Source organism: Clinocottus analis, unplaced genomic scaffold (assembly GCF_023055335.1).
Source record: "Clinocottus analis isolate CAN_PGR_092001 unplaced genomic scaffold, fCliAna1.0.p SCAF_4, whole genome shotgun sequence".
Classification (NCBI taxonomy): domain Eukaryota; kingdom Metazoa; phylum Chordata; class Actinopteri; order Perciformes; family Cottidae; genus Clinocottus; species Clinocottus analis.
Window position 1 is genome coordinate 8920443 of NW_027176153.1, and position 11346 is coordinate 8931788.

The 11346-nt window shown below is 43.1% G+C and overlaps 1 protein-coding gene across 1 annotated transcript; it reads left to right on the forward strand.

Annotated features, from left to right (window-relative positions):
* Positions 1-948: 948 nt before the first annotated feature.
* Positions 949-9893, forward strand: nsfl1c (NSFL1 (p97) cofactor (p47)). The gene is made up of 9 exons (XM_068598492.1): positions 949-1285; positions 1976-2076; positions 2274-2351; positions 5695-5860; positions 5992-6087; positions 6612-6721; positions 6956-7093; positions 7841-8011; positions 8846-9893. The coding sequence occupies exons 1-9, from the start codon at positions 1184-1186 to the stop codon at positions 9006-9008; spliced, it is 1125 nt and encodes a 374-aa protein (XP_068454593.1). The 5' UTR covers positions 949-1183; the 3' UTR covers positions 9009-9893.
* Positions 9894-11346: the final 1453 nt, after the last annotated feature.

Sequence of the window (11346 nt, forward strand, 5' to 3'; positions counted from 1 at the left end):
CAGGAAAACAATATGTGACCTGCTAAACGCAACGCACTCTATTTTGCTGTTTTTATCTCTGTTTTTGTGAGCATCTGAGAAGAGATTGAGGGGGATGTTGCACTCCATGAGGTGAGGTGACAACTTTTTTTTTCTCACTTTGCTAATTAGCCTTGAAGATCAAATAGCCAACAGCAAATGCTGGAAACAATTAATATACTCCCAATCCGTCTAGGATGTATTGCTTTGTGCCATCCGACCTTCCCGCCACCAGACACCTCATAAAGGTGGTACAAAGGTGCCTCTAATGGGAGTACTCTCTCCTCTGCTCATCATATCGAAATCAGAGGCACATGTGGTTTGTCATGGTGAGGTGGACCCACACTTCCATCAGCATCTGTTTCACGGTATCTGTAGTCTTGTAAAAGAAGACCAACTAAAGATAGGAGCTGAGAAGTGTGATAAGATGCATATTACGATCCCATTTCTGTATTCAAAGCTCTGGGATTTAACACGGATGGCATCTCGTCTTCATAAGATGGGAGATTCTCCTATTGAAGACTCAAAGAAAAAACAACCAAGACAAATTAGACAAAAACAAAGTAGATGATACAACTCTAAAAAAGTAATTTTATTTCCCTTTATCATCCAGAATACAAGCCGTTACCAGCAGGACACAAACCTAAGAAAGGCGCTAACCAGTGTAATTTATTATATAATTTAGTTGCAATAAAAATCCATACATTATTTATTGTCCCTTGACCATTCCTTGTTTAGAAAATAAATCCTGAACAAACAGAGAAGTAAGTTTCGTGTTGCCCGACGCATCCAGACATCCTGGCAAGTCTTCCTCTGGTCTTGTGTCAATACTTCAGACCTTTCTTCCGAACCGAGTCTTGTTTTAACCTGTGGACACACCGCCACCTAGTGGTCAAACCTATGTTAGCGCCACAGCGCGGACCAAACCGTGTGAAAGTTTGATTAAAAAAAAAAGGAACTGACCGTAGGACATTGAGATTAGGCTAAATAAGGACTAACATAATCTTAACAAATTATACGCTTTTTAATCTGTAAATTAGCCTGTTAAATTCACTCCATAGAAGTGTGTCGTCGCAGTCCGTTGGTCCGGATCCAGACAGGAACCATCATCAGCTGCTTGTTTCCCCTGGTGGAGGCGGACGAGTCGTCGTAGGAGCAAATCAAAATGGCGAGCCAAGAGGAGTCTGTGAGGGAGTTCGTCGCTGTTACCGACGTAGACGAGGAGAGGGCCCGTTTTTTCCTAGAGTCTGCCGGCTGGAATCTACAGGTACGTCTCTTCTGCGGTTCCCCGTCGGGCCGCGGTGGCCCGCGCAACGGAAAACCATGAACAAACAGCGGCGGCGCGGCATGTGTCAGACGAATAGCTTCCCGGCTAACATTAGCCTCTGTTGCCGGTAATTTGTGCAAGTCACCCTTTGACAATGGCCCGAGCGCTTTGTCATCGAACAACAAGGGTGTCGTAGAGTTTGGTGGCGGCCACGAGCACCAACGGGCCGTTTGGTGGTGTCTCGTTACGAAGGAGGTTGCCGTTAAGTTTTCGGTTAGCACGAGTCTGCAGTGAGTGCATTGAGTCCAGCGCTAGCTAGCGTTAGCCTGCACCGACGTAACGTTGTAATTACAACCGTGTCAAGATCTCCGGTTAGCTTCTGGAGCTGCTCCGTGCTGAGGCACGTGACGGTATTCCGAAAGCTCAACGCACAGACATTGTTATTTTGTGTGCAGTCAAATATAAATAAGAAAGTGAAACTGATTGATAGTGTTCTCACTCGACCAGCGCCATCACAGTTCTAGCAGAGGCTATAAACCTATCTGCCCGGATACTTTGGTACAAAGAGGGGTTTCATACAAAAAGACACATTGACCAAGTTGAGATATCTGGCTCTTGACGTCTCTTGGTGTTATCCAAAAGGGTCATCAGTAACACGTGACATGGATGTTTTCGCCTCCTCCCTCCCAGCTTGCACTTGCCAGTTTCTTCGAGGATGGAGCTGATGACGACATAGTGACTCTTCCTCAGCCTGAGATAGGCTCATCTGTGTCCCGGTCCGCTGGGCCAAGGTAAGGTTTACAGCCCGCTTTTTTAATTTATGGTTTTATTACTACCATTCTTCACTCTGATATAAGGTAATGGGCACACATAAAGCGGCTGTGCAATGTCCAGTCGAGTTGAGCAAAAACACCCCGGGCCAAAGAGTCATTGGTCATGTATTTATTTTTGTAACCCGCAAACATTTTTCTTCTTTCTAAATCATCAGTGCTCAGCCCAGAGTGACCTCCTTTAGAGATCTGATGCATGAGGCAGAGGATGAGAGTGACGAGGAGGAAGGCCAAAGGTGAGTTTTGTGTGTGTGTGTGTGTGTGTGTGTGTGTGTGTGTGTGTGTGTGTGTGTGTGTGTGTGTGTGTGTGTGTGTGTCTCAATCTCCATACTCAGACTTTGTTCAGTACTGTCCCATCGTCAAGTGTTTGAGGGCTCTCTTGCAGACATTCTGAGCCCTTTATGAATCCTGTCCATACATCAGCATTGAATGCAGACTTTGCCCAAGGGAATTACCCACAATTCATTGCAATTTCACATTCAAAATACGCGGTTACCGGTGGAAGAATGTGGACTTAAACAAAGAGTACGAGAAACAAGGAACTCACAGATCTGCGTTAGATAAGTTATTGAAAATCAATCAATGGCTGAGTCGGGATTGAATGTTATGCTTCCAGTTAACGACTGAAGTCACTGTCCGGTTGATTGTGTGGTTGTTCTTTCAGAATCCGCTTTATTGGCCATGTGTGTTTTTACACATCCAAGAAATTTGACTCCGATTTCACGTAGCTCTTACTTCGTACTTGCATACATAAACATTATACATAAACAATATACAGTAAACAAGATGTATATAAAAGACAACACAGACAAAAAGACAACAGTAGTCAGAGTAGTGCAGATGGAGTCTGATTAATTGTTCATCAGAGTGACGGCCAGTGGAAAAAAAGCTGTTCCTGTGTCTGGTATTTTTTGCGTACAGTGCTCTGTAGCGCCTACCAGAGGGGAGGAGGTGGAACAGCTTGTATCCATGGTGTGAGGGATCTGCAGAGATCTTTGAACCAGTAGTTCTCTCTGCAGACCTGACTATCCGTTCTAGTCGGACTCTGTCCTGTTTGGTGGCTACTCCAAACCACACAGTGATGAAAGAACAAAGAACAGACTGGAAGATGACGGAGTAAAACAGGATCAGCAGCTGAGCTGTTTCAGGAAGTACAGCCTCTATTGGGTCTTTTTCCAGATAATGTTGATGTTGGAGACCTACTTCAGGTCCTGGGAGATTGTGGATCCCAGAGACCTGGAGGTCTCCACCACAGACACAGTGCTGTTGTGTGTGGTGATCGTGGGTAGTGTTAGAGGGCTCCTTCTGAAGTCCACTGTCATCTCTACAGTCTTGAGCTTGTTCAGCTCCAGGTTGTTCTGATCACACCATCTCATGCTCGCCCCAGCTCAGACATGGTCCGTCCATCTCCGCTGTTCGTCCTCTCTGTATTTGGAAGATAGAACAGTTAAACCCGATCGGCTAAAAATTACATTTCCCCAGAACTAAAACGCATTTTCAATTACGTTTGACAAGAAATGTATTTTCTCCCTGATGACGCTTGTGTTTGACGTATTTTAAATATGTTGATTAGACACAAATTTTTGCTTTATTTTAATGTTTATATTTGACGTATTACAAATACGTTTATAATCAACCTAAGTTTGTGTTATTGTTTTTCTAAACTCAGTGGAGGAAAATAAACTAACAAGGATTTTCTCAGAAGCGGCAAGCGAAGAGGGGCAGGGTGAGGCCGGTAACGGGACTCAGAGAAGACCGGACCCGGCGGGACAGATGCTGTTACCGGCATCGGCGGGCAAACGGTCTTCAGCACAGTTGATTATAAACGTATTAGTAAATAAGTCAAACACAAACGTTAAAATAACACTAAAGTATGTGTGTAATTAGCGTATTCATAAAACGTCAAACACAAACGTCATCAGGAAGAAAACATGTTTCTAGTCAAACATAATTGAGATTGTGTTTTAGTTCTGGTCAGAACGTAATATTTAGCAGACAGGGTTGAACCGCACAGGCGTTTTCCAGAATGCACCAAACTATTTTGGGTCTCTGCTTCATTCACTGTGAGCCGGTCGGCCGTGCTTTTCTGCAGCATTGACAGATTCTGCTGCCGGGGCAGCACAGTAGTTGTTAAGGAGAATGTGTTGGTTTGCTAATGTCCTTCTCTTTCTCATTGCAATCAGTAGGCAAGCTGAGGGGAATAGAACATGTGTTATCTAAAGTCAATTATAATTTCATGCATTATTTGCATGTTTCCCACAGTTCCGTTTTGCAGTGCCCGCAGCTTTAATGTTTACTTGTTTCCACCTGGTGTGCGAGTTGCATTGAGGTAGTGATTCTTTGTGTGTTTTTATGTCTCCACCTTTAATGAAGCTTTAAATGTCTGTCAGCATATTTTATAACGTTATTACCCCTAAAGGTATGGGGAAAATCTCATTGAGTGCTGCTAGGCCTTTCCAATTTATACAGGTGCATAGTGTAAACAGTTTTGACCACCGTGACACTGTTTTATTTTTTTAAGCTGAACGGCAACAAAAATTAATTGAAGCAGATTTTGTTGCATAAATGACAAGTTGGGAATTGTGGAAATGATTAAACCTATAATTCTTCTCTAAGTTTTACTTTTGAACTAATGAGCACTGTGTCGCCGTATGTGGGTTTCAGGCAGAAGGGAAGTACGCTTCTGCCTACTGATTGCAAGCAGTCAGTATTATGATTACAGCTCATAACTATTTAACACACTCCTAGTAAGCAGAGTTAATGAGTTTGGCCTAAATACTTCACATCGGGCTCAATGAAACGCGAGCGGAAATCTTGGCAAATCTGTGTGTACGTGGAACAACGTTTATGGGTTTATGGAACGGGTTAAAAGGACTCGTGCTGCAGGTTTATTTGCTTTGTGGTTCACTATCGCTATTGGGACACGAGATGGATGGAATGTACGTCATGTGCGTTAATTACATTCCTCACAGTCTTTGTCGTCATTCTTCATTCCCTTTGTGACACAGGGGGATTGCGCCCTCGTTTCTTTTTCAGATACGAGACCACTCTGCAGTTTCTGTGTCAATGTTGTTTCATGTAGTAGAAAGGGCCGGTCCCTGCAGAGGATACATTAATGGAGATGGCTCTGCAAAATGGGTTTTAATGAAAAGTAGAAGATTTCTAAACCTTTTTTCCACTATATTTTTTTGTTCATGTTTTATAAGTTATCAATAATCTCTCCGAGCATCAGAAAATGGTTTGAGACGACACAAGCAGTCGAAGATGACCCATGTAGTTTCCTCATGGCTGCCACGGCCACACATTTGAGACGGGGCGTCACGGAGCCTGCGCACGTAACTAGATTGTCACAGACACCGACCTTACAGGCCACCAGATAATCACAAGCTGTGGGAGTAAAAACATTTGTCACGTCCAGCGATTGCGACCTCAACACGGCGCATGTGTCAATCAATGAGAAAACAAGCATGAGTTAGCGTTCACACCAGCCATTGTAAGGCTCAGTTAAACAGGAAGTACAGTACGTTGTACTGTTAAGCGTCGACGACTTCCTCACCATCTTAATTCTCACCCTGCCAGGTTTTTCGCAGGGGGATCGGAGCGCAGCGGGCAGCAGATCGTCGGGCCACCCAAGAAGAAGAGCTCCAACGAAGTAGTGGAGGATTTGTTCAAGGGGGCGAGGGAACACGGGGCTGTGCCGTTGGATCGGCCCGGGAGAGGCCCAGGAGAGTCCAGCAAAGCCAGGGTGAGGCGACACTTTACCCGTGGTGTCTTATACAGCAGTTTGTTTATTGCTTAAACAGCTGGAGCTGCGATTTCCTCAGCTTACTTTTGTGTTTAGCAATTTGTCTTTCGTGTCTCCTCGTCACCGCTAAGGCCTTCATTGGTGGAGGCTATAGGCTAGGCGCAGCGCCTGAGGAGGAGTCGGCCTATGTGGCTGGAGAGAGGCACGGCTCCAAAAGCCAGCAGGATGTGAGTACAGATCCTGAAGAGCCCTCTTTTTTTTGTCCCTTTCATTATTGAACACACACAGTCACAAGTGTCATGTTGTTCTTTATTTGGTTTAATAATGTGTGACTATGTACCTGTTTGGGGGTTGTGTTTCCTCGCTGTGTTCTAGGTCTGGACCTCTTAATGTGTTCATACATCAGGTTTAACATTAGTAAGCCTCGTGCACCTTTTAAGGCCTCAAGATGAGCTGGTATCAAGTTGAAGTTGTATTTCCTGTTATCTTACTAAAAGTACTTGTATGCTGTATAAAGTAATGTGTCATGAGCAGGCATTTGTTTGACATGGCAGTAAGAAAGTGTGCAGCTGTGGCTACTTCCTGCAAGCCATATAAAGTATCGGTACAGCACAGAGAGCACACACACAAAAATATATAAATGTATATATATAAATATATAAATTCAGATTTTACCATCTTTAGTTCCAGGGAACTAACCTCCATAATGAAGTATGACCTATGTCACATGAATCGTGTGTGTGTGTTTTAGGTCCACGTGGTGCTGAAGCTGTGGAAGACAGGTTTCAGTCTGGATAACGGTGAGCTCAGAAACTACAGCGATCCTGGAAATTCCAACTTCCTTGAAGCAATCAGAAGGGGGTGAGAATGTCTTAATATTGTAATGGTCACTTGAGGACATGCTATGTTTATATGTAAATACCAGGCGCAAAAAAAACACAATACATGGAACTACGTTGCATAATTCAGATAAAAGTAGAGTTAAAAAGGTGAACTGTATCTCTGTTACGTAGTGTATAGAATATATTTTTAAAGTAATCCCAACTGTGCTGAATATGGGTACAGGCGTTGAAATCCCCTGTGTTCACCCCGCAGGGAGATTCCCCTGGAGCTGAGGCAGCGGTCTCGAGGGGGCCAGGTCAACCTCGACATGGAGGACCACAGGGACGAGGACTTCTCCAAACCCAGGATGGTGTTCAAGGCCTTCGGCGGCGAAGGACAGAAGTTGGGAAGGTGAGTCCAACGAGGAGTGTCCCATCAAAGAACAGCCTCTTCAGACTGGGCATTTGCTTTGTTTCTGGGCTTCCAGATGAATGAACCATGGGATGCCGTTGGAGCAAATTTAAATAACAGTCAAATTTAAATAAATTAATAATTTGCGATTAGAATAATCCTTTCATTTTCTGTCAGTGATAACTACAAAACAATGTCAGTGTACAGTAGACACATGTCTGACAATTATACATTTATTTCTTTTCCAGATAAATTGAAGGATTAAGTGTTACATTAACTCAGGATGGACTTGCATAGCACTTTTTCAAAACAAGATTACCAAGTGTTATGTAAATATTGTAAAGAAAACTGTGAAAGAAATATGTGCACATGTCATAAACAAATATATAAATAATTGACAACTTACGACAGAGAGACGCTGAAGCCAAATTAATTTTGTCGGATTATTTGAAAATGTATTTTTTTTTTTACTTTGTTGTTATTTTTTAATATCTTCATATTAATAGTAATTGCAAACAGTCAACATTGCAAATCAGTCTTAGCTTGCCTCTTGTTCTTTAAAGTGTTGTAACATCCTATCAAACTTGAATATACAAATAAAAGGGTAAAACAACCCTGTTTGGGATTTGACAGTTTGCCTTGTGATGATATTCTGATGGTCATTTATCAAAAATTCAAATTAATTAACAACTGTGTAGAAACACCAACCCTAAACTACCATGAATTCTCATCTTCCTCCTCCTCTAGTGCCACCCCGGAGTTGATTTCAGCTGCGATTGACTCTCAACAGGAGCAGCAGGCCCTAGAGTCCCAGGCCAGCTCCTCCGTGAACCTCGACTCCTCCCAGCCCGTCACCAACATTCAGATCCGACTGGCCGACGGCGGCAGGCTGGTCCAAAGGTTCAACTACACCCACAGGTGATGATGAAAGCTCCTCTCACCTCCAAGAAGCGTGCACACAACCTGTTTCAGACCGCCACAGTGGTCTCTCTGTTTCTGTAGTTCTGTACAACGGACAGACATGTTTCAGTTATGAAACCCAAAGTGCTGAAAATGTTACAAAGAAAAGTAGAAAAAGTTGATTGCAAATGCAGAGAAATTTTAACATGACACGAAGCGGTGAAAGGGACGTGTGTATGTTGCAAGCAGGAAGTCAGTTATTGACCCTCCGTCGATGAAGGTACTTCAAAACTTTAAAGTCAAGTGCGAAGCATTTATCTTTAGATTCAATGTGACCTTCACTTTGTGAGAATGGCAAAAAATAATAATAACGTAATTTTTGGTCTATATTGATATCACAATTATATAACGCGATCACTCATGGACTTTGTAACCAGCGTACATTTTGAAAGAGCAGTTTCTAGCTTACGCTGTAAACTAAAAATGCATCAATCCGGTGCACTTTAAGAGCAAAGTCAAAGAGTTTTGATCGAAGAAGAATTTTGCGCTCCAGTAAACAATTTAACCATAAACACATTTGTTGTAGAGATATGGATGGTAAAGACCTGGTGGAAAAAGGTCATATGGGGTCAACGAGTGGGGTGAAGGAGAAGGGGTGCGCTGGATTTATGACACGGGAGGAAAAACTAAAAATTGCAAATGGAATGCGGCACAATAACCTTTTTAGCATCCGTTACCTTACATCCATAATTGTCGAAAGCCGATATAAAACCATTTTATTCATTGCATGACTCCAAAGTCAAACCCCACTTCCTATTTTTGAAGCGTTCTTTGTGTCCTCCCCCCTCCCAGGGTGTCTGACGTGCGCCAGTTTGTGGTGGGCGCCCGGCCCGCCATGGGTGCCAGGGAGTTTGTTCTCATGACCACCTTCCCCAACAAGGAGCTGACGGACGAGAGCCAGACGCTGGAGCAGGCCAACCTCCTCAACGCCGTCATCGTGCAGCGGCTAAATTGAGGGCGGTGGTGAAGTAAGACCAGCCCCTCCCCCTCATCCCCCCTGGTGGTGTGGCTGAGTAACTGCAGCCCTGTGAAACCTGCTGCCCCTTCTGAGGGAGGAGAAAACACAGACTTGTTTGGACTTCTAATTTCTGATTTTTCTTTTTCTTTTTTTTTTTTCTAAAGTGAAACATAACATCCTGCTCCCCAGAAATATTCACTAAACCTAGCGCTTTCTTTTCTTTAACACGCTCCCCACTTTTCCCTCTTCTATTAACTTTAGTTTGGCCCTTTCAGCTATGTTCACCATCACGTGCTGTGGGTCCTCACCAGAACCTCGCAGCGGCAGGCTGTTTGTCCGTCTCAATCGCACAACCCAGACCCACATCGGGAATACTAGTCTTAACAAGGTAAAAGTACACTTGCTAATGTGGTTATGTGCACCTTTCTATCTCTCTCCACATATTGTATTTGGAGTCGGAGGTGTAGTAGTGTAACAAAACCCGGGGGGGAGGGGTGTTCTCCAACCAACCGATACCAGTAGCCTTACGCTCCTTCAGCTCCATCACCACACCTGTCCCCTCTGTTCAAATGAAGATGGAATTATTTTTTTAAACTGCCTTTTTCTCCCTCTTCCCCTTCCTCCTCCCCTTTTACAGACTGTAGGATTGTCCCAGTTAGACGGTGGCGTTTTGATATATGACATGACAAGCAGTTACACGCGGCTTTATAGTCAAACCAATGGTTGAGCAAAATGAACATTTAGATTGTAAACACTGGTTTGTAGAAGTGGAAGTTGAATTCCTGCGACAACACTTACATCTTCTATGCATCCTGGGGCGACACAGAAATAAGTTTGGACCTCTGGTGAAATAAATCCATTTTATGGTTGATGTATAAAGAACTCATGGTCTTGTGTTTTTATTGCAGACTGGGGGGGGAGTATTAATGTCGGCTTTCTGCATCGTTTTCTTGGTGGCAGTATTTTAGTCATAACGTCAGCGCTATTATTCCGTGCACGTACGTGAACTACGGGAACCAGATGACTGGGCAAGTAGCCACATTTAAAAACGGCTCTTCAGTGAAAACCGAACTCCATGGTCTTGTAAACCTTTTTCTTCTTTTTTTTTTAAACAATTTTTTGTGTGTGCAGTGAACACCCTACTACTGTCGGGTAACCAGTAGACGCAACCAGGAGGCTGTTTGCAGCAAATGGATGACATCCCAACACCGGGAGAACATTAAACATTAAAAACCGGCTCTTATGTATAAAACATTTAATAAGTTTGGCAATCCACCTTGCGAAAGTGGTGAGAGAAAGACAAGCGGGACCTACCAACATACATCGGTTTCTCTTCTGTGTTGATGACTTGGTGAGGAAATGGTTTCGCAGGGAGAATTTACGGCCCTTGATTTGAATTTTTTTTTTGCTCTGTGAAATGTGTGGGACAGGGAAGGTTATAGCCGGGGACGCAACAAAGTTTTTGTGATATGTTGTAACAAACAGTATATATATGTACTTTGTGTTTATAGTGCATGAAAAAAATACTACTTTTTAGCTCATGGGCTAGTGATGCACTCTTGTGCCTCTTGTGGCTGAAATGAGTGTTGCAACAACAAACACTTCCATGAATGAAAACAAATGTAATTCCCCTGCCAATACACCTTTTTTCCTGTTTTCTCAGAGAATTCGTTTTTATCATGAACATAGGATAGAAACCAATGAAAGGTCACACTTGTTTTCTCTCACTTGACTCTGGGCTTCTGTAGAGACTGATGGGGACTTCTGGAGCCCTCTCTTTAAAAGCTTTCTGTTTGACATTTATTCTTAAATTAAATTCTTTTTTTTTTTGTTCAAAGACTTTTCCAGGCCTGGAAATAACCATTTTACAATTCCATGACTTCCAGTATCTTTTTCCATGATCGTATGAACCCTGTTATTAATAGCATGTAAAACAACTGTGACACCAAATAACAGGAGATAGAGAACCTGGTGGTTGAGTCAGCATCATCTTTTGCTCTAATCTGATAAATGTACTGCTGCAAAATTGCAGCATGTGTAATAAATACACTATGACACTGATCCCCTGTCCATACAATAAATATGAAAACCAACCCTCCCACATCTTTAGTTGCACATTACAATGTAACTAACCGCTGTTTCCTGTCAGACCTTAAATAATCCTCGAATGACGTAATCAACTCTGTCATTCTTCCGATAATTGGACACATTCATCATTCAATCATTTCTCAGTTATGCCTTTATTTCATTTTGAACCACGTGCACTTGTGAGCCAATCATCTGTTGTTGTGACCTCAGCGCACAACATGTCTCAGAAGCTATCGAGCTGCAATTT